Here is a 27677-nt window from a genome sequence, read left to right as displayed (position 1 = left end):
ATATTGGTTATGATTTTCAATGCAGATGGGTACAGTTACATTAAGAGCTGAAGTACTTTAAAAGCTTAAAATATTCTTTCTTGAACCAAAATATTCAAAAAAAGGTACACATGACAAATTAACTTTTCAGACACCTTTGCAACTTAAAATTCAGATGCATGTTATTCAGTAGAGCCCCTACATGTAAAAATAAAATGTAGTAATGTAGTTTTAATTTCTTCTTGTAAACAGATTAATCCTAGTGCAGTCCTGTGCTACACAACAATTTGAGCAAAAAGAGTAATGCAGACATCTTCTGGAGCAGGCCAGCACAATAAACTTCAAAGAGAGCTCAAGACCCTGCTGGCTTGATGGTTATATTCGTGATAACCAGTTGCCATGCTTACCTTTCACAGAATGTCCTATTTTACAGCTTCTAGAAGACCAATTAGTCAGGCTTACATATGGCACCAAATACCAGTTTCATAGAAAGATCTGATCCTCTTTCTCGTTTTCCTCCTACTTCCAGAGAACATGTTGTGGAAATTAATAGGGTGAACTTTAACTATGGTAGAAGTAGAATGCCAGTCCTTTTCTGGTGTACCATTGAAAAAAAATACAGGCATATAATGCCAGCCAAAGATTATACCTTGATTACATTCGCAGATACTGCAAACATGAAGAGATTTCATGTATTATGTTTAGCATGTGGAAACTAAATTTTGTCCCTGTTATCTATGTATTTCAATTTGTTGTGAAGATTTTCATCCAACTTTTTTCAGGGACATATACGTTTTGTAGGGCTGTATCTATTCAATTCTGCTTCTAACAAATACTCAAATATCCTAAAATACCAATAAGATAGACAAGGAAAAATCTGGACAACGTCAAATGAGAATAGCCATGCATCTGCTCTTTAATGTTTTCCTATGATATATTAAAATAAAAACATTTCAGTCTCTGAGGAAAAAAATAAAAAAGTTAATCTACAAGGTCACAAGACAAACTCAAGTTTATGTACAGTGTCTTCCAATCCTTCAAAGAACAGTAAGACTAGGGTATAAAAAGACTTTTCTGAGTACTCCAACTTATTTTATGAACCTATCGTTGTCTCAATACCAAAACTGGATGTGGTAGCACAAATAACTCCAAAATACTACAGGCCAATGTCACTTGTAAAACTATATGCAATAATCCTACATAAAAATTAGCATATCAAACACAGGCTATGATATTCTCATATAACACATCATAATTAAGTAGAATTTATGCTAAGAATACAAATATATCCACACTGGATACTCTATTAATGGTGTTTAACAGAAAGATTAAAAGAGGAATTCATTATACATCCCCATTGTGGGCGATTAGATATTCTCTGAGTTTTCTATTTTTCCCACCAAGGTGGGGAATATCACTAAAAAGTCAATTCTTGATGAAGTATTTCAGAAATCCCTACATGTCAAAATTTCCCTAAAACCATCAGAACATAGTGCATGTAATTGGTAATAAGAAAGACACAGGGGAAACGCCTGTGTTGTTGTTGAGAGAAAGGTAAAAGTGGTTTGGTTCTCGGACTTATGCCATTTTCCCTGTTCAACAAGCTAGTGAATATCTAATGACAAAAACATTCACCATGGGACACATCTATCCTCCCATAGTCCCAGTTCAATCCCCAGTCTAGAATGAAATAGAGAAATGATAAAAGGGAAAAGGGTGAAACAGAGAGCTGAGAGAGAATCTGCCTAAGTCAATATTTATTATAGTTATGATAGCTCAGCTCAAAAATATGTACACATTTCATACAGCTCTCTTATAAGAGAATTTGATTCGAAACTAGCCAACACTTATTTCAACATCCTTAAAAATCTTCAGATATTAAATCAGGTATGTTTTCTTTATTTTATATCAACAATTTTCTTGATCCATTTGCTTGGGATTTTCTCTTTGGAAAATGTTAATATGACCTTTAACTACAGAGAAAAACTTAGAGCAATGGCTTATAATATGTGGACTTACAGTTTTGTGAAAATTTCTTCGCCCTGACGGCAAAATATTTACATCCATGTTAGTGTGGTACAGAAAATTTCACTTGGGTATAATGGAAAATGGTTTAAGGATCAAGTTCTGTAACATTTGAGCTGATAGTTTTGGTTCTAAGTTTTTTTTTCTTCCAAAAATGGAGTAAAGGAGACTCTACAAAAACATACTAACATCACTTTATATTTATCCTAGTTCATCCCGGCCCAGTCCAGCACCTAGACAAAATTGGCACTCAGTAGAAGGATGCAGTGTCACTCTCTGTGAAGATTTCTGACATTTTTCTTCTCTTGTCTCCCATATCTATTTCTCATTCACTTTCACTAAAATAAAGTTGTCATTTCATAGGTGACTGACTAATAAATTAAAAAAATATGGTAAAGAAGAGTTTTACTCCCAATCTTTTCTTAAACCCATACTTTATCCTTTTGAATATGAATTCCCTTCCCCACAAGAGAATGCTCCAGGGAAGATGCCCCTTCTCACTCCAAGTGATAATTATTGATCTAAATATTCTTTGGAATGGTTCCATTTTAGTTATGTTGTCACAGCATTCATTGTTCATTCACCTGATTGTTTTTTTTCATGCTTCTTTGGGGGAGAATCTCTGTAAAGTTCAATATAGCAACAACCCAGTTAGCAAATATTACCAGGGAATAAGGTTTTCCAGGTGAATAAATTTTAAGCTAGAATTTATCCCTTTAAGCAAAAAGCATTAACCATTTTAGAAAACAAAATATATATCACCCTCCTACCTTTGTAACTAGAAAGTGCTGTTATCACAAAGTGCATTTATGGTACATTTAGAAATATTTAATAGGGTTTTGCATCAACTTCTTAAACTAATTTCTCATTTTCCAATCTTGATAATTCCACTTGTCTATTCTTAAACCATACTCTTTAGGTTTCATTAGAGATTCTACTATCAATGACTGTGAAAAGAACTTTGAAGAACTGGAATGAGTTTCTGGATTTTTTACTTGCTAGTTGTGTAATATTGAGCATATTAGTTAACCTTTCTGAGTCTTAATTTCCTTATATGAAAACTAAGGACGACAACTTCCTCCTCACCAGATTGACAATGTCACTCCTCATCAGGGAAATACAATATCAAATCAAAACCACATTGAGCATCTTTTCATGTGCCTGCTGGCCATCTGGATTTTTTCTTTAGAGAAGTGTCTATTCATGTCTTCTGCCCATTTCTTCACTGGGTTATTTGTTGATGCTCATGTACTGCATGTAAAAACACTTTCAAGTTAAATAGTTTTTCCCACTGACATCACTTTTTTTACCACAGTTTTTTTTTACAGAGATTGACACTTATCACTTCTAATTATAACACAAAAATTGAAAAGTGAGAGTCTTCTTTCTTAAAAATATATAAAAAAATTGCCTTCCTTTCAGTTAAAATATTCTTGTGTTTCTAAACACAAATTTAAAAAAAATCAATCTCAAATCCTTTTCTGTCTCTTTGGAAATGTTTTCTCCATTCTTCCAAAGAAGTTGCAGACAGAACAGAGGCAGAATTGATTATTTTATAATCTATCAGCAAGTTATTATCTCAATTGTGTATTATCTTATTTATTTCTTATTGTTAATTATCTCAATTTTTGCCTAATGAGAAAGTATGGTGTTGTTGAATATTTTTCAAAGAATGTACCTTATTTTAGTAAGTTAGAGAAATCATAATCGAAGCCTACAAATTCTCTATCTTGGATATAATTACTTCCTTTTGAAGTTTTCTGCATGTTATAACATGCAGAACTATAGTTTTATAGTTATAGTTATAGTTATAAGAACTATAACATGTTATAGTTGGCCTTCAAGTGGTCTACTTTTCAACTACCTTAACTAAATCAGATCTTTGCATTTCATTGCTATAATTACCTTATATATCAATATTCTGTTCTGATGTATTTGCCATCTCTGTTTACTTATTTTCATATAATACAATGTTAGCTTCAAGGAAGTTGACTTCAAAACAGCTATCACAACTTCAGAGAAAATATGTATTAAACACTTTTAATGGTGTAGTTGTTGAGATTAAGTAGTAGACAAAGGACAGAGGCAAAGGAGAACCATATTAAAAGCCACAGTGAAAAAGATAAGTAAATGCAAACGTGGTCTCTTGAGAATTCTCTAAGACTCGAAGCTGCTTATTGGTAATCCCAAGTGGATAATGAACAGAAGCAGGGCAAGGAAGGTGGTACTAGGAAGGAAGGTGGTTTTGTAATACTGATCTGTTATTTGCTTAGCATCAGATTTAACCCACAAATATATGAAATGGAGTTGTTGATTTACTACCTTTGCACCTCATAGCTTTCCTTCATTAGTAAGGACAACTGACAGAAGAAATATCTGTCAAAATTACAGATAAACTATTTCCTCATAGGACTAGCTCTAAATCATTTTAATGTTTAGACAAACCCTTCAGTATTGTGGCCTATTTTTCTTGCTGTTGATAATAATCTATTAATGTTTCTCTCTGTAGGTACTTCTCTTGTAGCCTGAGACCATGGATCAAGGAAATTATTCTAGGGTGGCTGAGTTTGTGTTGCTGGGACTCTGTAGTTCATGGAAGCTCCAGTATTTCTTCTTTGTGTTGTTTAACTTCTTGTACATTGCCATTGTACTTGGCAACCTCCTCATTGTCCTCACTGTGATTTCTGAACCTGCCCTGCACACACCCATGTACATCATGCTTGGTAACCTTTCTGTTCTTGATGTATTTCTAGCCACTTATGCAACCCCCAAGATGATTCATGACTTCCTTTATGAACCTAAGACTATCTCCTTTGAGGGCTGCATGGCCCAGATATTCTTGCTCCATGTCTTTGCTGGTGGTGAGATGGTGCTTCTTGTAGCCATGGCTTATGACAGGTATGTAGCCATATGCAAACCTCTCCATTATACAACCATCATGAACTTGTACAAGTGTACAGGCCTGGTGGTAGGCTCTTGGGTCATTGGGATCATGCACTCCCTGAGCCAGTTAGCTTTCACTATAAACTTGCCTTTCTGTGGCCCAAACATAGTGGACAGTTATTACTGTGACCTTACCTTGGTCATTAAACTTGCTTGCACAGATACTTATGTCCCTGAACTGTTGATGCTTTTGGACAGTGGTCTCATGGGGGTGACTTCATTCTTACTCTTGCTGATCTCTTACACAGTCATCCTAATCACTGTACAACATCATTCCTCAGTGGGCAGGGCCAAGGCCCGCAGTATTCTGACTGCCCACGTCACTGTAGTGACCCTCTTTTTCGGGCCCTGTATCTTCATCTATGCCTGGCCTTTCAGCAACTTCCCAGTGGATAAAGTCCTTTCTGTGTTCTCTACGGTCTTCACACCTATACTGAACCCCATTATCTACACATTGAGAAACAAAGAGGTGAAATCAGCAATGCACAAGCTGAAGACCCGGTATGTGAGTTACAGGCTGCTTTCCCACCTGTCTCTCACAAGACTGGATTTGCTGAATTGAGCAGACAAGAAACTTGAGAAAACATTGACTTATTTTTCTCTTCTTGTTACCGTTGTTTTAAAAGTTACCTTATTTGTTTGAAATGATAAATGTTATGTATGTTCTTTGTTATATAGTTATAGTAAAGAAATCTCACATGATTATGCAGTCGCTAATCTAATAAATTGCTTATATATGCTACCTAAAATCAGTGACAGGATGTTTCACAAATTATTATGTAATTTAAATTTTATGAAATTAATTTCATAAAAATTTCAGTGGATATCCATATTGGATAAACAAAACGATGTTGTTTCTTTTTAAAAATGTTTACTTATTACTGAGAGAAAGAGAGAGAGAGAGAGAGGGAGAGAGAGAGAGAGAGGGAGAGAGAGAGAGGGAGGCAGAAAATCCCAGGCAGGCTCCGCACTGTCAGCATGGGGCCTGATGTGGAGCTTGAAATTACGAACAGTGAGATCATGACCTGAGCTGAAATCAAGAGTTGGATGCTTAACTGACTGAGCTACCCAGGTGCCCCAAAAATGCTGTTTCTTCTATGGTCTAAAATATTTCAAGTAATCTCTAATTTAGTTCCAGTAGTAAAAACAATCCTAATTGTATTCCTGTTTTCACACATTTAACATAAAAAAGTTTGTGCAATCCATCAAAAAAATCCATTTAGCATTAAAAAATAACTTCACAAAAATTCAAGGTAATACTCTTTTTTAATATTTAGTTATTTTGAGAGAGAGAGAGTGAGTGAGCAGGGGAGGGGCAGAGAGAGAGAGAGAGAGAGACACAGAGACAGAGAGTCTCAAGCAGCTCTACACTGCCAGTGCCAAGCCTGACACAGGGTTCAAACTCATGAACCATGAGATCATGACCTGAGCCAAGATTGAGAGCAGGATACTCTTAGCAATCTACACATTCAATGCAATTCTAGTCAAAACTGCACCAGCATTCTTCTCGAAGATAGAACAAGCAATCCTAAAATTTGTATGGACCCACAAAAGGCCCCGAATAGCCAAAGTAATATTGAAGAAGACCACCAAAGCGGGAGGTATCACAATCCCAGACTTTAGCCTCTACTAAAAGCTGTAATCATCAAGACGGCATGGTATTGGCACAAAAACAGACACATAGACCAATGGAATAGAATAGAGAACCCAGAAATGGACCCACAAACGTATGGCCAACTAATCTTTGACAAAGCAGGAAAGAATATCCAATGGAAAAAAGATAGTCCTTTTAACAAATGGTGCTTTAACAGACAGCAACATGCAGAAGAATGAAACTAGACCACTTATGCCATTCACAAAAATAAACTCAAAATGGATAAAATACCTAAATGTGAGACAGGAAACCATCAAAACCCTAGAGGAGAAAGCAGGAAAAAAACTCTCTGACCTCAGCTGCAGCAATTTCTTACTTGACACAGCTCCAAAGTCAAGGGAATTAAAAGCAAAAAATGAATTATTGGGACCTCATGAAGATAAAAAGCCTCTGCACAGCAACAGAAACAATCAACAAAACTAAAAGGCAACCAATGGAAAGGGAAAAGATATTTGCAAATGACATTTCGAACAAAGGGGTGGTATCCAAAGTCTATAAAGAACTCACCAAACTCCATACCTGAAAAACAAATAACCCAGTGAAGAAATGGGCAGAAGACATGAATAGACACTTCTCTAAAGAAAAAATCCAGATGGCCAGCAGGCACATGAAAAGATGCTCAATGTCACTCCTCATCAGGGAAATACAAATCAAAACCACACTGAGATACCACATCATGCCAGTCAGAGTGACTAAAATGAACAAATCAGGAGACTATATATGCTGAAGAGGATGTGGAGAAATGGGAGCCCTCTTGCACTGTTGGTGGGAATGCAAACTGGTGCAGCCACTCTGGAAAACAGTGTGGAGGTTCCTCAAAAAATTAAAAATAGATCTACCCTATGACCCAGCAATAACACTGCTAGGAATTTACCCAAGGGATACAGGAGTACTGATGCATAGGGGCACTTGTACCCCAACGTTTATAGCAGCACTCTCAACAATAGCCAAATTATGGAAAGAGCCTAAATGTCCATCAACTGATGAATGGATAAAGAAATTGTGGTTTATATACACAATGGAATGCTATGTGGCAATGAGAAAGAATGAAATATGGCCCTTTGTAGCAACGTGGATGGAACTGGAGAGTATTATGCTAAACGAAATAAGTCAGGCAGAGAAAGACAGATACCATATGTTTTCACTCATATGTGGATCCTGAGAAACTTAACAGAAGACCAGTGGGGAGGGGAAGGGGGGAAAAGTTACAGAGAGGGAAGGAGGCAAAACATAACAGACTCTTAAATACTGAGAACAAACAGGGTTGATGGAGGGGGGAGAGGGGAAAGTCGGTGATGGGCATTGAGGAGGGCACCTGTTGGGATGAGCACTGGGTGTTGTATGAAACCAATTTGACAATAAATTTTATATATAATTTATATATATATAAATATATATATATATATAAATAAATATATAAATATATATATATATATATATATAAAACAGTATATTTTATATATGAATTTTTATATACTCTTTTATAAAAGAGTAGGATACTTAACTGACTGAGACACCCAGGTGCCCCTCAAGGTAATACTTTTAAAATTCACCTTCATCTTTTCTGCCCCTCATACAGAACTTAAGAGTCTTCACACACATTTTTGTACAGCTTTATAAAATCACTTGATGTTGGTCTGGTACCATTTATTCTTCTTACCATTTTATTTGTAAAATTGTGTTGACATCAAAATATGGGAGCACATGAAGCTTTAGACATCTGACAATAAGACCATGTGAAAACAGAAGGAGACTCCCATCATACATGCTCTGTATCAGGTATTTTTGGGGCACACCAGTCTAAAGGGAAGGCAGGAAATGCAAATGTAGTTACTTTGGAGATCACTAAACATTATGAACTGGAAACATATTTTGTTGCCCCCGTGTCATGTACCACCCCAACTTCCTCCAAGATGGTCTCACTCTAGTATGGTAGCCTCAACTGATAAAAAAAAAATACAGTCTAACATTTACTCTGGGGAGGTATACTACTCATGCTATGCAATCACTGGGACTGTGAGTGTAACCTGTCCCAAGAACTTCATCGTGGGACACTGTCACTGTCATCTTAGATTTTTAGGTTGTACCGTACTGTTGCTTCTTTCTTGGTATTATCATTATAATCAAAGATTACCCAGACAGCAATGACTGCTACAGATATGCCACATGCAGTATCTTTGTGTCATACTGTGAAAACTGTATTAATTCTATAACTCCATAGTAAGGAAAAGTTATTGGAGTTGCCTTGTGTTCTTCCTTTTTAAAATTTTGTATTTAAAACATTTTTTTATTATTTATTTTTTGAGAGATAGAGCATGAGCAGGGGAGGGGCAAAGAGAGAGGGGAACACAGAATCCAAAGCAGGCTCCAGGCTCTGAGCTGTCAGCACAGAGTCCAACACGGGGCTTGAACTCACAAACTGTGAGATAATGAGCTGAGCCAGAGTCAGATCCTTAACTGACTGAGCTACCCAGGCAACCCCTGTGTTCTTCCTTAAAATCACATATTATCCTTGGTTCTTCTTGAGGCTTTATGCCAATTATTCTGCTCATTTCACAATACAAGGGTTTCTTTTGTAAACACCCACATCAGGATCATCCACACCACTGCATGCTTCAAGTAAAGTAGCAGGAAACAACATGCATTATAAACTGAGCCCTTCTGTTCAAAAAGTACAGGGCAGACTACGAGATTATTCTATGAATCTCTGGAAAATTATTAAAGTTTGCCATGAACCCATCACAGGAACTTAAATCAGATGCACTGACATATATTCCAATGAATGTGTATTCCTCTGGTTTTGGAAAAACCTTAAATCCTGGACTAGGATGCTGGGCATGACATTTTGGAACTCTGTCATTTAGAGTATGAAGTATAGCTCACATTGTGAATAAGAAAAGTATAGTTGAGCTGATCAGGAGCAGATGGGAGTTTACCAGCACAGATGGAGGTGGCCAAAGGGATAAAGGCAGCAGGAACACTGAGCCAGGTCCCCACCCAGGCTACACAGCCAGGTAACAGCAACAGAGACAGGTGACAACTGGCCTAAAACACCTCATTTCTGCAGCAACACTTGAGTCAACTGTGGTCACTCAGGTTTTATATTGTTAAGTATACTGGTGTAGTATTCCATACCTTATATCATAAACATTTTCTCAGATATTTAAAAGTCCTAATGTATCTGAAAAGGGATTAATATCCAAAATATATAAAGAACTTATACAACTCAGCATCAAAGATCCCCCAAACAATCTGAAAAATGGGCAGAGGTCCTGAATAGGCATTTTTCCAAAGAAGATATACAGATGACCAATAGATACATGAAAAGATGCTTGATATCACTAATCTTCAGGCAAATGCAAATCAAAACCACAATGAGAAATCATCTTACATCTGTAAGAATGGCTTGCATCAAAAGGAAAGAAATAAAAAGTGTTGGTGAGGATGTGGAAAAAAAGGAACCCTGGTGCACTGTTGGTGGGAATGTAAGTTAATATACTGTGAAAAACAGTATTAAGGTTCCTCAAAAACATAAAAAATAGAAATACTATATGATCCAATAATTCTGCTACTAGCTATTCACCTAAAGAAAACAAAACCACTAATTTGAAAAAATATGTGCACCCCTATGTTAAATGCAGCATTATTTAAAATAGTCAAGATAAGGAAGCAACCAAAGTGCTCATTGATAGGGGAATAGATAAAGAAGATATGGTATATACACAATGGAATATTATTCAGCCATAAAAAGATGAGATTTTTGCCATTTGTGACAACACGGATAGACCTAGAGAATATAATATTAAGTAAATAAGTGAGAGAAAGATGAACAACATACAATTTCACTTCTATGTGGAATATAAAAAACAAATGAATAAGGAAACAAAGTGTATGATCAGACCTATAAATACAAAAACAATCTGATGGTTGCCATAGGGAAAAGATGGAGGCATGAGCAAAATGGGTAAGGGGAAGTGAGAGATAAAGGCTTGCCGTTATAGAACAGATAAGTCACAGGAATAAAAGGTACAGCATAGGGAATACAGTCAATGATATTGAAACAGTGTTGCATGGTAAAAATGGTAGTTACAATTGTGGCGAGCATAGCATAACCTCAAAGTTGTTACAAAATTGTAACGGGATTCCTAATTTAAATAACTTTCTGCTGTTGTATTTTGAGGTCCCCCTATTGTTTTGTTACCACACCAACACTCCAATAAACGTATTTTACATAAATAAATAAGTAAATTAATTAATTTTGGAAACAAATTGTCAATATATCTCATATACTTCGCACAATATCATAGTGTGGCTCAGTTTGGATTGCATAATTATTTGAAACTATCCGTGAATTTTGTTTATATAATATTCAGTTTCTCCACTCTGGAATATGGCAATCTAGTTATTGAGGTCTGATTTTCTTTTACAGAAAAGTATTTAATTTTCTATACATGTACTTCTGCAATATAATGTCCTCTTTTACTAAATTATTTATTCATTCAATTATGATAAGTAAACTAAAGGAGATGAGAAAATAAGAATTTAACCATAATGGAAAAAAAAAACATTAATTGTTCATTATTGTATTTTACATCTATTAATTTGAAAGTATATTCAATGGATTCTGTGTATCAAACACAAGTTAGGATCATGACTTATATTGCAAATGCCCAAAGGAGCACTCAGAATTATATTTTCCTCATCAACTTTTTCCAAGAGATGTAAGATTTTAATTCAAATTATACATGTTAAATACCTACTTATTACTTTAGGTCACTGACAATGATAAATTTTAAATTAATTAAAATTCCCATATAGAAGAACCAGTCTTAGAGTAGCTTCCCAGAATAAATTTTAAAATTTATAATCATTGATTAGGTCATTACATATTTGGGCAGGTGTTTAAGGTTTTCTTTTGTCTTTCTTTAGGCTAACATAATTTGATAGTTCCTTCATATACATGATTTGTTTCAGCATCTCCATAACTTTCATTGTCTTCTGCATTTGTTACAAAACAAAAACAACCCAGATGATTTTTTTAATTCATCGTTTTCTTTCATGGGCTTCAAGGTTTCAACTATTTTTTCCCTCACTTTTATGTAATCAATTTTGCTTTCCTTCTTGAACTTTTTCACCATTTACAGTTAATTTTTTAAATAAAAAGAAACAGCAAAAAAGAAAAACCTTTTGTTATCAATTCTTCTCTAGCTCTTGATCCACTTCTCAACTTTGTCCTTGTCCATAAACAAAATATTTATGGGGAAACCTCTGAAGACTTGTTCATGCTACCTCCAACAGTTCTCTTCTTTTTCTCTCTTGCGCCCACTTCAGGAAGGCTTTTAGCTCCATATTCCACTAAAACTGCTTCTTTCAAGGTTACTAGTGACTTCTCTATTGCGATATCCAGAGATCAATTCCCAATCCTCATCCTACTTGATCTATCACAGTTGTACAATATTTGATACAGCTGCTCACACTCTCCCTGTTGAAACACTCTTCATTTGGCCTTTAGAACACTGGCTTCCTTTATATATTTTTGGAGGTGCTTTCTGAATCTCTTTTGGATCCCTCCTCCTTTCTCTGACCTCTTAGATTACCCCAGAGCTCATTCCTTGAGAGTCTTTACCATGAGTCTTTCTCCACCATTGATCTCATTTAACCGCAAGGCTTTAAAAACTATATGGTGATGAGACATAGCTTTATATTTTTAACTGGACCACTCCTTCAATTTCCAGACTTCATTATCCATCCTCACTTGGATATCCTCTGTCCCAGATTTAACAAGTCTAAAACTGGACTCCCCAAAAACCCTCAAATACCTGTTCCTTCAGGTAAATGGAGAAATCAATTTCAGTTAATGGAATCTTCATCTTTCCAACTGATCAGTCCAAGGGCTTTGGAATTATCCTCCATACTGTCTCTTACATCTCTTGTTATAGATCAGCAAATTCTACTGAGTCTATTTTCAAAGTATTCTCAGAATGTGACCACTTCTCACAACCTCTAACCTTTACTGCTACCACCGGATCCAAATCATCATCATTTGCTTAGATTATTACAAGTACTTACTCCTAGTAAATTTCTATGTTTCCACACTTCTCAGTCTACTCTAATATGGCAGTTAAAGTAATCCTAATAAGATCTGTCATATTGTTTCACTTCTCTGCTCAGAACCTTCCAAAGGTTTCATCTGTTCCATGCATATTGAAACTATAGTTGTTACAGTGACCAGTAAGCCCCAATACGTCTGGTTCTTCTAATATGACTCAAACATTTCTCATCTTTGTTCACCCTGCTTTAGTCAACCTGTTATTGTTAATGTTTCTAGAAAATTCCAGGCACCTACCTCAGGCTCTTTGCATTTGATATCCCTCCTGGAAGAAATGCTCTTCCTTTTGATATCTGCATGTCTTACTTCTTCACTTCCTTCAGGTCTTTTCTTAAACGAATCCTTTCAGTGAAGTCTTCTCTAACAACTACATCTACAACTGCAACACCTTCAACAGTATCTATCACGCTTCCTTGCTTTCTATTTTGCTCCATAGCATTTACTACCATCTGACAAGGTATATTGTATACTTATTTATTTTGTTCACTGTCTGCTTCTCCCAACTACCTGATAAAAGCTTCATTGAGGGCAGGCATTTTGTTTTATTCACTGCTATATCCATCAAGCTTGGAAAACTTCCTGGTACATGGTAGGCATTCAATAAATATTGTTTAATCAATAGGCTTTACTGCTATTAAGGCCAAAAAACACTCTCTGCATAAACATAGTGAAAGTAAAAGCTATGTTTTTACTCACATTCCACAGAAAGGTTCTAAATAAAAACGCTAATTTATTTCTCAAACGTATAGAAAAGTTCTAAGCAAAATTGTCCCCTCCTCAAAGTGATTTATAAGCAGCTACTGAGTATCTAAAAGTCTACAAAATATTCCTACTGCAAGGGGCACCCTTTTTCCAATACTGTTACTGGTTGAACTAATTTGTCCACTGTGGTGGAAAGGGTTGGACTTTCAGTTAGGAGACATAGTTTTTACCCTCAGATCTGTTCTACAGTTCAACTTCCTTGAATTTCATTTCCTCATGTGCAGAAGGTACCTACTTAATTTTTTCTCAGCCAAAATAAAAATAAGCACTGACAAACTTTTTGTTAAAATGTAAAACTATAGGAGCTTACTATGTTAACAGGTAATCATAAACCCGCTCTTACAAAGGTAGATTAGAGGGAGATCTGGAACCTTCACTTCCCTTTAGGAATACGTTGGGCCACTTGCACAATACCTCCAGGGTTCCATGAATCAAAGTTTGAAATGCCCTGGACTAGAGATCCCTCTGGTACTTCCTGGGTTTTTTTTATATTCTGATTTCTTTCCCTCTTGATACTTGCTTGCAGATAATTAAGTCTGAATATCCAATCTCCCAAATTTTTATTTCCTTTGTCCTTCTTTGTCTATACCCATTCTCAACTTCAGTAGGCATACAAGAGAGTTTTGAAGTACTCACCTCTAGCGTTTTATACGCTTTAGTTAATTCCCCAACCCCTGCCAGATACATATTCCTAAAGCATATTCCCCTGCACTGAAAAGGTGAGTAGCATTCCATTTTCCAACAATTACAAAATCCTAAGAACTGTGTTTAAGATACTCTAAAATATGGTCCAATAAAACTCTGACATATGCTATACTCTAGCCAATCTAGAGCATCTGTTCTTAGATTACTTATAATTTTCTTTACTCATGCCTTTATATTTGTCTGTATGTGTCATGGAAACTTCCATCACCATCTCTGCCTTTCACAACATTTATGTCTCATTTAAGGTCCTTTGCAAATATACATTTTTGTCTTCTTCTGTCTCTTTTGTATTTACCTCATCCTTTTCCTCCAGCCTCTTTTCCTTATTTTCACTTTTATCTTTTCTGAACTTTCCAACATAATCTCTCCTGATGTTCCACACATTATAAAGTGTATATATGCATTATACATATATATTTATAAACATACTATATATTATAAATATGTGTGTACACATATACATATATTTAAAACATTATAAATGTATATTGTACATATATTTATAAATATATTTTAAATGTGAGGTGCCTGGGTGGCTCAGTTGGTTGAGCCCCTGACTTCGGCTCAGGTCATGATCTCACAGCTCTATGAGTTCGAGCCCCACATCGGGCTCTGTGCTGACGGCTCGGAGCCTTGAGCCTGCTTTGGATTCTGTGTCTCCCTCTCTCTCTGCCCCTAACCGACTCGCATTCTGTCTCTGTCTCTCTCAAAAATAAACAAACATTTAAAAAAATTAAAAAAATATTTTAAATTTATGCATGTACATATATACATATATTTATAATACATATGATCTTCTATTTGAATTTTATGTTACATTGTTTATTTTAATTGCCCTTCACATTTGCAAGCTACTTACAGATAAGCGCTTTGTCTTACGTTTTGAAATCTTATTTGCAGTTTTGCATGTAGTATTCAATTTTTATAAATTTCTGAATTAAATTTAATTAGGGAATACAGACAAAAATGACATATTCTATTTGGCCTAAGTGATTTATAGTTTTGCAATATTGTAATATTTTGCTATACCTATCTTTACAGTATTAGAATGAGGCCTAAAACAATAGGTATTCCACAAAAGTGCTAATATTAGTGATTGGGACAGAATTGAACCTGCAGAGAGAATGAGTTACTTTATAAGAACAGTCTAATTAAAACACTCAGAAACTTGCCTTTGGATATATTTTCACAGAAAACGAATGCTATATCAGTTATAGTAAGGCATTAAAGTAACTAATGTGTAGATAAATTGGGAACATGATTTTTCAGTAATGTGAATCCCTAGATAGAAATAATATTTACTGGTCTCTAATATAAAAGTGCTTGTTAACAATGGTCCCAGTGGGACAAAATTATGCATCATTGAGAAATACATGGTCACCCTTACTTCCTTTTAAATAAAATGTGTAAAGCACAAGGATTATTGCAAACCATATGAAAATAACATTTCTCATATCGTCATGACACCTCAGGTTATACATGTGACACTTCTGAAATAAAAACAGTAAACAAATTCCAACCTCTCTTAGTGAGTCGGTATGGCAACTGCATGTTGATTCATGTAAGTTTTAATACTTCTGCCACTTCAAATAGGTCTCTGTAAATGAACTATTTTAATATAATACTCTAATTATAGGAATGAGATTGACTTTGTATATGCATGTTTGAGCTCCCTCTTAATGCTCTGATTGAGTTCATTTTTCCGCATGGAACTAAACTTCAGACCCTCTTCTGCACACACAGTGACTGTTATCTTTAAGCTTACTTCTGATTATATGGCACCTAGTGTAGTGACACAGTTAATGGTCAATATATTTGCTTAAATTCACTTGCTTCTTTACACATATAGACACACATATAGTTTTTTAGTTGTTGCACTGATTTCCATGCAAATAGTTATGCCAACATACCATTATTAGAATGCTTAGCATACAATTTTTACAATGAAAATTTTGGCCTTGTTACTTGCTTGCATTATTTAACTTGAGATTTGGTAATATAATGATAGAATATACTTGAAGGGTTATTGTGTGCATTCTAGGTTTTATATGTACATATAATATGTATATATATGCATTTTTTGCTGAAGATTATATATGTGTGCATAATCTAGTAGGATATATATATGTATATATACATATATATACTTTGTACTTCTGTATATGTCTATATTTCTGTCTACATTCTTATAGAATTCTTAGCACATAAGCACACAAGAAATGGAAGCTATCTCATCCAAAAATTATAGGGTACATATAATAATCCAATTTTATTCTGTATTTAATAACTTCTAGATTTTTTTAGACCTTGTGCTTTGGAAATGACTGAATCAAGTATTATACATACATACATATATGTGTACATACATACACACATACACACACATCATTTCTAACTGGATGAAACCAAAAAAGGTTTTCGAAGTGGAAAAATCAGTGAAATAAAAAAAAATGATTATATTTAGTTATTTCAGTTATTTTAATGGCATCATTGGTTCTTCTAATTAAAAACTATTGATGGGCAATTTATAAACACTGTGTGCACTGAACCATTCTTAGTTTAATGTGAACTACAATGATTACTTCAGTCTCTATTATTTTATGGATCTTATAGTATTTGTGTACTGGCTTTGGTGACTCAGCTAGTGAGTAAAGTATCCGTAATATAGTGCTCAGAAAGAGTAACATACATAAAAATCTCTAGCTCACTTTCATTAGGAAAAGTTGGAGAGCCCATTTTCTTTATTGTATGTGACTTGTAGTTTGTCTCTTATGGAGTTTTTTTTCACTTCAAAGATTTTTTTTTAATGTTTATTTTTGAGAGAGAGAGAGAGCACAAGCAGGGGAGGGCGGGGGGCGGGGGGGGGAGAGGGACACACAGATTTCTAAGCAGGCTCCAGGCTCTGAGCTGTCAGCACAGAGCCTGACACAGGGCTCGAACTCAGAAACCATGAGATCCTGACCTGAGTCTAAGTCAGACGCTTAACTGACTGAGCCACCCAGGCACCCCTGTTTGTCCTTTTACCTTTAATCTACCCTATAATAATTTTGGGGCGGAAGGGCACATGCTTTTTTAAGTTTATAGGGTACAGAATTAATGGAATTACTCAAAAGTAAATAGTTAAAGGCAGAGATTTGGATTAAGATTTGGTCTGGTTGCTAGTTATATAGTCTGAGCACTGTGTGTCTTGCAAATTACAGGACTGAGTGATCCAAGAATTCTATTTATACGAAAATATGCCTGTATTCCTTATCATTTATAAAATTTCACCTGAATTAATAACATGTAATAATTTTTCTGGTGTTTAAAGCTCTCTATACTAGATGGATTCTTATGTAATCATTTCTAGGCCTACAGGGTCTTAGAGTATCCTCAGATCAACAAAATCTCTGGGATTTTCATATTTCTGTGGAAAATATTTATAGTAAGCCTTGGCTTATTTTAAGAGATTAAGGTTAGGAGTAGTATATTTCCAATTGCAAGGAATATGCAAAAGAGATTAGCTTATTTATAAGTCTCCTTACCCTGGTATTAGGAAAACTGACGAGCTAGCTGAGACAGAAATTTCAAGTTGAGAAGCATGCTGAGAAAACCCATTCCTTACCTTCCTTCAACTCTTTATTGATAGCTGTAATTTATAGGACAGAATTTAATTTTCTTTAATATAAGGCTTTGATTTCCATAAAAATGCCATCCTTTACAACCACCCCACCCAACACTGGCACTCCCCTTTCCAATAATAGGCAGCATTGGAAGATGAAACCTTTCGAACTTTAACTCCTAACTACTTAAATATGCTTTTGCTTAATGTTTAAATGTTTTGTTTAAATACTGAATTAAGTAATATGCCTTTTAATAAATTTTAAAAATAATGAATCTAATTGATTATATAAAAACTTTTTTTTAAGTTTTGTTTTTGAAGAGAGAGAGCACACGTGTGTGTGCACAGGGGAGGGACGGAGGGGGGGGAGAGAGAGAGAGAGAGGGAAAACCCCAAGTAGGTCCCGCTCAGTGCAGAGCCCTGATGGGATGCTCCATCTATGAACTCTGAGATCATGACCTGAGCCAAAATCATGATACACACACACACACACACACACACACACGCATGCACACACACACAAATGACCAATTCAATAAAGAATGAGGTGAAAAATAAATATTCTTACAGATCATTTTAGTGGTGTAAATTTTGGTACAATAAGTCAAAAATTTCTGAGTTCCTAAACAAATAGTTATGTATAATTGTAAGTTTAGCTAAATAAAAGCAAGGTTATTACACGTTAATAACAGGGAAAATTGAAAAATTCCATAAAATAAAAATACCACAAGTACATTAAAAAACTGGTATAAAAGTACTGTATTGACATGGGGAAATATTTATGATATATTGTTAGTGGTAGGTTATAAAAGAATATGTACTGTATATATAGGGATAATATATATTAATATTTATTTTTTGAGAGAGACAGAGCACAAGCAGGAGAGGGGCAGAAAGAGAGAGGGAGACACAGAATCCGAAGCAGGCTCCAGGCTCTGAGCTGTCAGCACAAAGCCCACTTGGTGGGGCTCAAAGGCACAAACCATGAGATCAGGACCTGACCCAGTTAGACCCTTAACTGACTGAGCCACCCAGGTGCCCCTAGGGATATATATTTAAATTAATGGTTATTATCTCTATGTGTTCTCATGAAAGATAATTTTATTTCATCTTATTACTTGATTTTCCTAAATTAAAAAACTGAAACTTGTAAATTAAAAAGAGCTTTGCTGTTTTTTCAGGTTAAAAAGATTATATGCCTATTGCAGGAAAGAAAAACTCAGCAAATACATAAATGGATAAAGAATAAAAACTATTATACTCTCTTACCCAGAGATAACCACTTTTAATACTTTACAGTAGGTCTTTAAAAGTTTTTATATATATACGACAGTAACAAGAGATGTCCATACAGGTGATTTTTGCAAATGAGTTTCAGACCCCTATAGTACTTTTCCTTAATTCCAGAAAAAGAAACAGAAGTTTAGACATTTATCTCATCTACTGCAGGTTTCACTAGGTGTGTGAACAAAGGAACACGATGACCTTGTATTTATTTTTTTTTAATGTTTATTTATTTTGAGACAGAGAGAGACAGAGCATGAACGGGGAGGGTCAGAGAGAGAGGGAGACACAGAATCCGAAGCAGGCTCCAGGCTCCAAGCTGTCAGCACAAAGCCCAAAGCGGGGCTGGAACTTCTGGATCGTGAGATCATGACCTGAGCCGAAGTCGGTCACTTAACTGACTGAGCCACCCAGGCACCCCCCTTAAGATAAAGTTTAAATTAAAAAAAAAAAAAAAGATGGAGTAGTAAGAAGGAGAGAGAACACTGGGTTGACAAAGGTTAAGTAGAGACAGACAAACTAAAGACAGACTCTATCATCTTGATTATTTTGCCTAAGGTGAGAAAGCTTCTTTGTGCCCTGCAAAGGCTTCCTGGCTTCTCTTCCAGAAATGGAGTGCCACGTGTAATGAGTTAATGGTCTACATTTCACAAGATAGGCTTTTGAGAAATTTCACTCCAGAAAAAGAGCCACCTACCTTTCTTAAATAGTAGAATCTAAACTAGGGTGTACATTCCCAAGCAAGTAAGCTGCTTGAGTATAAGAAAACAACATTTAGAGTTCTCTACATTTATGAAATATTCTTTAATTTCAATTATAGTTTATAATGTATATATTATTGTGGTGATATGTACATATAATTTACAGGTAATATACATGGTCATAACTATTGCTGTTAGAGGAGTTCAGTGAAAAACTCAGGGCCGCTACCTATCTAAAGGTAAGTTTTCTTATGTTGTGGCATTCAGTTATTCTTCAATATGCATCCTGTTTAGTTTCTTCAGAGTCATCTTTAGTAAATTAATTTTAATACTTAAATAAAACTTCCTAAGTTATCAACATAGAGCTATTTTTCAAAGAAAAGAATCAGAGCCTCTAAAAGAGAATTTTTTTTTTTTTTTTTAGTTTCCTACAAACTATACAGGGATAATTAGCATGTAGAAGAAAATAAAAGCAATTTTCTTTTGGCTGATATGAAACCAAAAATTTTAGTTTTTGTATATTTGGATCAACAAATATTATTGAACATCATCTATGAGTGAGGGACTGTAGAAAAAGATCAAAGAATGAATAAAATAGAATTTCTTTGAGAATCATAACACCTTTTTACATAAATTGTTAGAGAAGATATAGATTGATAATATCAGTAAACATGGGAATTTTTTTGTACTTAATGCTGACTGAAGATCACATGTTAAAGTCACAGAAATTCAGGGTCACTGGGTAGAAAAGAGCCATTATGCATTTACACAGAATCTAAATTAGGAACTAATTAAAAAAATAAAAATATATTAAGTCAAATAGTAACATGCTTAAATGTAAATAGACACCATTAAAATGCATGAAGGAGCTATTGTCTTAAGTAGGACGAATACATACTTAATAATTTAGGTACTATGTTAATTTATTCCTGCAAATATTTTCATCATTGATGGAACAAAGGCATAGTACCTAACATCTACTGATGTTATGGGCCACGTGCTGTCCTGAATATTTCATCTATTCTAACGCTCTTAATAATGACAATAGTCCTTTGAGGCATATACTATTATTTCTCCCAACTTACAGAAGGAAAAACTGAAGCACAGAAAGTTTAATTAACTTCCCCAAGGTCACACTGCTAGGAATTATAGGAAATACCATTCGAAACCTATCAGTGTGACTCAGACCTTAAGTTTCCTATTTATCAAGAATTTTATTTATTTATTTTTTATTTAGCACATACTTTTTTTGTTGTTGTTTAAGAGAGAACCTTTTTTTTTAAATATATGAAATTTATTGTCAAATTGGTTTCCATACAACACCCAGTGCTCATCCCAAAAGGTGCCCTCCTCAATACCCATCACCCACCCTCCCCTCCCTCCCACCCCCCATCAACCCTCAGTTTGTTCTCAGTTTTTAACAGTCTCTTATGCTTTGGCTCTCTCCCACTCTAACCTCTTTTTTTTTTTTTTCCTTCCCCTCCCCCATGGGTTTCTGTTAAGTTTCTCAGGATCCACATAAGAGTGAAACCATATGGTATCTGTCTTTCTCTGTATGGCTTATTTCACTTAGCATCACACTCTCCAGTTCCATCCATGTTGCTACAAAAGGCCATATTTCATTCTTTCTCATTGCCACGTAGTATTCCATTGTGTATATAAACCACAATTTCTTTATCCATTCATCAGTTGATGGACATTTAGGCTCTTTCCATAATTTGGCTATTGTTGAGAGTGCCGCTATAAACATTGGGGTACAGGTGCCCCTATGCATCAGTACTCCTGTATCCCTTGGGTAAATTCCTAGCAGTGCTATTGCTGGGTCATAGGGTAGGTCTATTTTTAATTTTCTGAGGAACCTCCACACTGCTTTCCAGAGCGGCTGCACCAATTTGCATTCCCACCAACATAGCACATATTTATTTTTTCAAAAATACAAATAGGAGGAAGAAACCAGAAATAAGTAAAGTTGATTACTTATACGGAGTGATTTAAAATGAGATGGAAGTTATGGAAGGGATGACACTATTATCAGTATGCCATTAGTTGTGGAAGTGATATGTAAACTTATGTTTTAATTTTTTTAATGTTTATTTTTTTGAGAGAGAAAGAGGGGGAGAGACAGCATCCCAAGCAAGCTCCATGCTGTCAGTACAGAGCCAGACATGGTGTTCACTATCACAAACTGTGAGTTCATGACCTGAGCTGAAATCAAGAGCCAGATGCTCAACTGACTGAGCCCCGCAGGCACCTAAAGTTGTGTTTTTAAAACATGATTATCATGCTGGGATTCAGAGATGAAAGCCACGGTTACAGAGTCATTACAAAATGACTGCATGTAACATTTATTTGTGTGCTTATAAGGATCTATATGCTGAGGGGAATGGGATACCAGGCTTGACTTTGCTCATTCACTGCCACAATACTATGATGTTTTTTTTCCATTTCACTTTACAGGAATGTTTCTGATCCCATCTCAAAAGTTTGAAATCATGGACCAAGGAAATAAATCGGGAGTGACTGAATTTATATTGCATAGTCTTTCAGGTTCTCGAGAGCTACAACTTTTCTATTTTGCATTTTTTACACTTTTCTATTTATCCATTGTGCTGGGGAACCTCCTCATCGTGCTCACAGTCATCTCTGAACCTGCACTACACACACCCATGTACTTTCTGCTCAGTAACCTCTCCTTCATTGATGTGTGTCTATCCACATTTGCCACCCCCAAAATGATTATTGACTTCCTTATGGAGCACAAGACCATCTCTTTTGAGGGATGCATGACCCAAATATTTTTTCTGCATGTTTTTGCTGGTGGTGAAATGATGCTCCTTGTTGCCATGGCCTATGATAGATATGTAGCCATATGTCGACCCCTGTACTATGCGACCATCATGAGTGCACGCAAGTGCACAATCCTTGTGGTGGGCTCCTGGCTTACTGGGGTTCTGCACTCAATAAGTCAGTTGGCCTTCACAGTAAACCTTCCATTCTGTGGCCCCAATAAAGTGGACAGTTTTTTCTGTGACCTTCCCCTGGTTATCAAACTTGCCTGCACCAATACCTTTACTTTTGAGGTACTGATGCTTTCAGACAGTGGTCTAATGGCTATGACCTCCTTTGTGCTCTTGCTGATCTCCTACACAGTCATCCTGGCTAGTGTGAGACGGCGCTCCTCAGCACGCATGGCCAAGGCGAGGGCCACCCTGACTGCCCACATCACTGTGGTGACCCTCTTCTTTGGTCCCTGCATCTTCATTTATGCCTGGCCTTTTAGCAATCTCCCAGTGGATAAGGTTCTCTCCATATTTTATACTGTTTTCACCCCTCTTTTAAACCCCATGATTTACACCTTAAGAAATAAGGAGGTAATATCAGCAATGCAAAAACTAAGGACTCGACATGTGCATTTCTGAAAGTCTCCCAGATAATCCTTATGATAAATAAATAGCCTATAATAAAAGCCAGGTTAGTGTATCTTACTCTGTAAACTACTGTTATGTCTGAAATATCAGAGTACTCATTTTCTTCTTTCTGGTATTTTCTAACAGTAAACAAACCATGTTAACAGAATTGGACTTATTTTTTGTTTATGAAATAATTCTTATTTAATTTGGACTAAATTTATTTATGTCTTTTCCTATAAGATATGTCTGTCAAAATTCATGCTTCATCCAATAAACTTAATATGAAAATTTACAAAATATTAAAATATTTACCTCATATTTTAAAGTTTCAGAAGAATGATTGATTTGCAGTTTTTCTCCAGTCATCATCTTATCTTGTATTACAAATTAGAAAGAGGAATTGCCATAAATTTTATCTTGTTCTTACCATCTTTAGGTGACAGAATAAGTTTTCTGATTATATACCTGAACTCTGTCTCTCTCCCTCTGTAAATTTATACAAATACCCACACTTACATTCTTTGCTATTCAAATGATTTCTCTCTGAATTAAGAAACTAAGTAGATTGAGATTTTTCTTCTTGTATATTTTGCAATGAACTCTCACAACAAACTACCCAAACATAGGGACCAAAGAGCAAATAGATTATGTTTCAGGATTCGTGATCTGAACTGAGAAACCTAGGAAGATCCATACATTTACATTAACCATGTTACAAATACTAGAACTTGAGCCCACAATGCTTCTTTATATCAGCATATTAATGTGGGAAATCAAATAACTATGTTGTGGGCTAGGAGGTTATACGGAACGCATTGCAAAGCAGAAAACTGCTTTCTTGACTTGCTGAAAACAGCATGCCATGCTTCACTTATCTAGTTAATGTATATCCAAGGGGCACTCACTTCGCTTATCTAGTTAATGTATACTTAGGGGCTAGGTCCTGCCTATGCTCATAAATTCCTTAGACCACGTTATTGCATGGAATATTTCACCTTGTCTTAACTTGTTTTTATGCACCTTTCTATACATTCTTACTGGCATGTAGCCCACTGAGTATTGCACAATGTTATCCTAAATGTCTGCTCAATAAATACGGGAGCTTGAGAGTAGCTCAGAGAGACTTCCCTTAGCCTCCCTCTCACCTCTCCTGACTTGCATGCAGTCTTGAGTAATCCTTTGCTGGGCAAAGCCGATAGCTGAACCCACATATTAAAGTTTAGAACTGACATTCAAAGTTCAATGACTACCTACAAAAATGTATATCACTCCATACATAAGTAGACACTTTTCACCAACAGTACTAAATATATATTTTTGCTCTATATATTTATTCTCTTACCTATCTATATCATTCATGCTCTCTAATCCACAACAACCAGTAAAACGTAATTCAGAATATATTTTTTCAAAGCTCTAAGAACACAGAATGATTTTAACTTTTTAAAGGAACACTACATATTCACACTTCAATTTAATATTTAATTCTTACAGTCTATCCCCTCTTTCATCAATTAGAAGACTAAGAGTCACATGTTGTACAAGTTAAGTGACTTGAGCACATTCAAAATCAGCAAGTAGAAGAAATGATACAAATAACATCCATTTCTGATTTGTAGTATTTGAAAGGAAAGCCATACCCCAAAGGCAAGCTGTTTCTGAAACAGAGTGTGTAGAAGAAATGGTAGTTTGGAATAGGATTTAATACCAATTATGTTTTAAACAGTTTTTGATTCACTTTTCACTTTCATAATTTTACCACTCCACAAGGCTCTGGTGATTCCTTTGGGAAACAGAATTAAAAAAATAAACCAATATAGTACAGAGTCATATGATGGGGTGATGATGATAATGATAAAGCCAAACATACTTAATGATAACAATATAATTTATAAATTATGTTAATATGTCATCTCTTTTGATTCTCACAAAATTTCTGTAGATAAGAAAAATAATATTATACCTCTGCTTCTGACAATATTGAAATTTAGGTCATTCTGAAACTCTTGCAAAAATACTTACGAATTCTAGATGCATTCTTTAAAATAAATAAATGACCTCATGGCATCTGAAATAGTGGGAGCTCTGAGAGAGGAAAATTGATGGAAAGTGACTGCAGGTCATAAAAATGATGGAGAGTGCTTGGTCATTAGGGGGGAAATTTTGTCTGTCCAAGAGTGTGATGTAGGATTGGATCTTTTCAATCTGGGACTCTTAGGGAAGGTATACAGAGGAGGGTGCTATGGAGCACAAGGAAAAACTAGTGGCCTAGCCTACAGATAGAAAAACTGCTTTGTCTTAGAAATTATAATCATGGGATTGCCCACATATAAATTTTGAGTTTGAATTTATAGTCTCTGCACAGTCAGAAGAGCTTTAACCTGAAAAATCAACATTAGCTATTGGGAACCCAATGGGTCACTGAATTTTGGGGGTCATTTGAAAGCACAAAGACCAAAACTTCTCTGAGTGGTTGCATCACAAAAACTGGCCCAAAGATTGAGATACATGAATTTTGGCTGAACCTGAGTTTACAGTCAAATTCAAAAACACACGAGGAGCCTATCCACAATGAACAGCCAGTCAGGGGGAACAAACAGCAGACTAACTTCCTGCTCTCTTCTCAGATCAGTAATAAATCGATAGGATACATGTTATGAAACAAATATGTTCAAAATGTCTAAACATACAAAGCCAATATAAAAGAAGAAATTGTTACTATCATAAAAGAAAAGCAGGTGACTTCTGTTCTGGGGAAGAGGAGTAGACATAATTTCCATATCCCTCCTCCTAAATACAATCATAATCACTTGTTGATATAAATTGTTTTATATATAAAACAAACATTATAACACTCTGAAATTTGGAGAGAAGAAGGTAGACTGGATATGGACCCAAGATGTTATATGACATGACAACAACTCAGGAACGCTAATGAAAACAGCCCGAAAAAAGCCCCAACGAAAGCCTGTTCATTCTAGCCAAACAACCAGGAAAGGGTCAGCCTAGCAAGACAGAAAACTTTATACAACTTCTCTACTTCAGCAAAACACTCTAAAAAAATCTTTGGTCCCACCTCACCTATACCAGCAAAGGCCAAATGAGTAGCGTAGGTTCCTACTGCTGGCCAAGATGTAACAAGCTACCCCAGCACTCCCACACACAGAGGTGGTGTCAGAAAAGGCCAAAGATGGAGCCTGAACTTTCATCTTTGTCAGACTGGACTCAGCACCTCCTCCTATGGTATAAGTAAGTAGCAGTGACAAAGTAATCCTAACCCTCCCAGCCAGGGAAATCAATGGAGGCCTAGTGAGGCGTCAGAACTCTTCTTACCTCCCAGTAGTAACAAAAAGTGTCCTCACCTCCCCTCTGGTGCCTACTGAAGCAGAGTTGGGAAACTGAATTTCTATTCCCACCTGGCAGTAACAAAGTGGTGTTCCTTCTGTCTTTGCCTGTCAGAAAAGTGTAAAAATAAGCCAACTAAAACATAAAGTCTAAACAAGGTTCAGAGTCTTAAATATACTGCACATAATGTTGAGATTTCAATTCGAAATCAATCATACAAAGCAGAAAAATCTCAACTGGAACAAAAAAAGAAAATCAGTATATGTCAACATCAAGGTGATAGAGGTGTTTGAATTATCTGACAGATTTTATAGAAGCCATCCTAAAAATGCTTCAATGACCAATTATGAATGCATTTAAAATAAATGATAAAAAATTGGACCTCTCAGCAAAGAACAGAATAGAAAGTCTTCGCAATTAGAAGATACAAAAAAGAATCAAATGTAAATAAAAATGTGAATGTAAATCAAATGTAATCGATTAATGATTACCATATATAAATTAAAAAAATAAAAACAAACACCCGGATGGTCTTACAGCAGAATGGGAGACACAAAGGATTAAATCAGTGAAGTGAAATGTGCAATAGAAATTTTTCATTTTGAACAAGAGAGAGAAAATAGACTAAACAGATCATTCTACTCTCAATGAGACAGAAAATTCTTCCTACCTCAAGGGAAAGGGATAATGATATTGATTAATTTTGACTTATTATATTATGTGTGCATGTTAAAATTGTGAGGGCAGCCACTAAAGTAAAAATAAAATATATGATTTTCAAACTAGTAAAGGAAACTAATGTGAAACAAACTCAATCTGCCTAATAGAAGGCATGAATGAAAAAGGAAAGGAACATAGCAAAAACAAAGCATAAGATAGTGAACATAAATACAAATAGGAGAGAGAGAGAGAGAGAGAGAGAGAGAGAGAGAGGAAAGAGGAGAGGGAAGTGAGTCTTAATTTACCAGCTTTTTATAAACCTAATGACATAGCTTCTAAATGCATAAAGGGAAGAATTATAAGAAAAAGTGGAAAATATCACAATCACCATAAAAATAACAGGCAGCAAAATTTGCTAATTCTACAGAACTGAAACATGATCAGCTAGATCTAAGGAGCATGTGGGAGAAAGACATAGCACAATTACCTTAGACATGTT

At 35.4% G+C, this 27677-nt stretch overlaps 2 protein-coding genes across 2 annotated transcripts; both read left to right on the top strand.

Annotated features, from left to right (window-relative positions):
• The first annotated feature begins 4534 nt into the window (after positions 1-4534).
• Positions 4535-5509, top strand: LOC132669689 (olfactory receptor 4K15-like). The gene has a single exon (XM_060619695.2). The coding sequence runs from the start codon at positions 4538-4540 to the stop codon at positions 5507-5509; it is 972 nt and encodes a 323-aa protein (XP_060475678.1). The 5' UTR covers positions 4535-4537.
• Positions 5510-22255: 16746 nt separating this feature from the next.
• On the top strand, positions 22256-23182 carry LOC132668411 (olfactory receptor 4K15-like). The gene has a single exon (XM_060617385.2). It carries the CDS (start codon positions 22256-22258, stop codon positions 23180-23182), a length of 927 nt encoding a protein of 308 aa, XP_060473368.1.
• Positions 23183-27677: the final 4495 nt, after the last annotated feature.

The sequence above is a fragment of the Panthera onca genome, chromosome B3 (genome assembly GCF_046562875.1).
Source record: "Panthera onca isolate mPanOnc1 chromosome B3, mPanOnc1 haplotype 2, whole genome shotgun sequence".
NCBI lineage: Eukaryota > Metazoa > Chordata > Mammalia > Carnivora > Felidae > Panthera > Panthera onca.
Note: the sequence above shows the minus strand (reverse complement) of the source record. Positions and strands in the feature narration are given on the sequence as shown.

Coding starts and splice junctions, on each gene's coding strand:
- LOC132669689 (XM_060619695.2), top strand. CDS start 4,538: ATGGATCAAGGAAATTATTCTAGGGTGGCTGAGTTTGTGTTGCTGGGA.
- LOC132668411 (XM_060617385.2), top strand. CDS start 22,256: ATGGACCAAGGAAATAAATCGGGAGTGACTGAATTTATATTGCATAGT.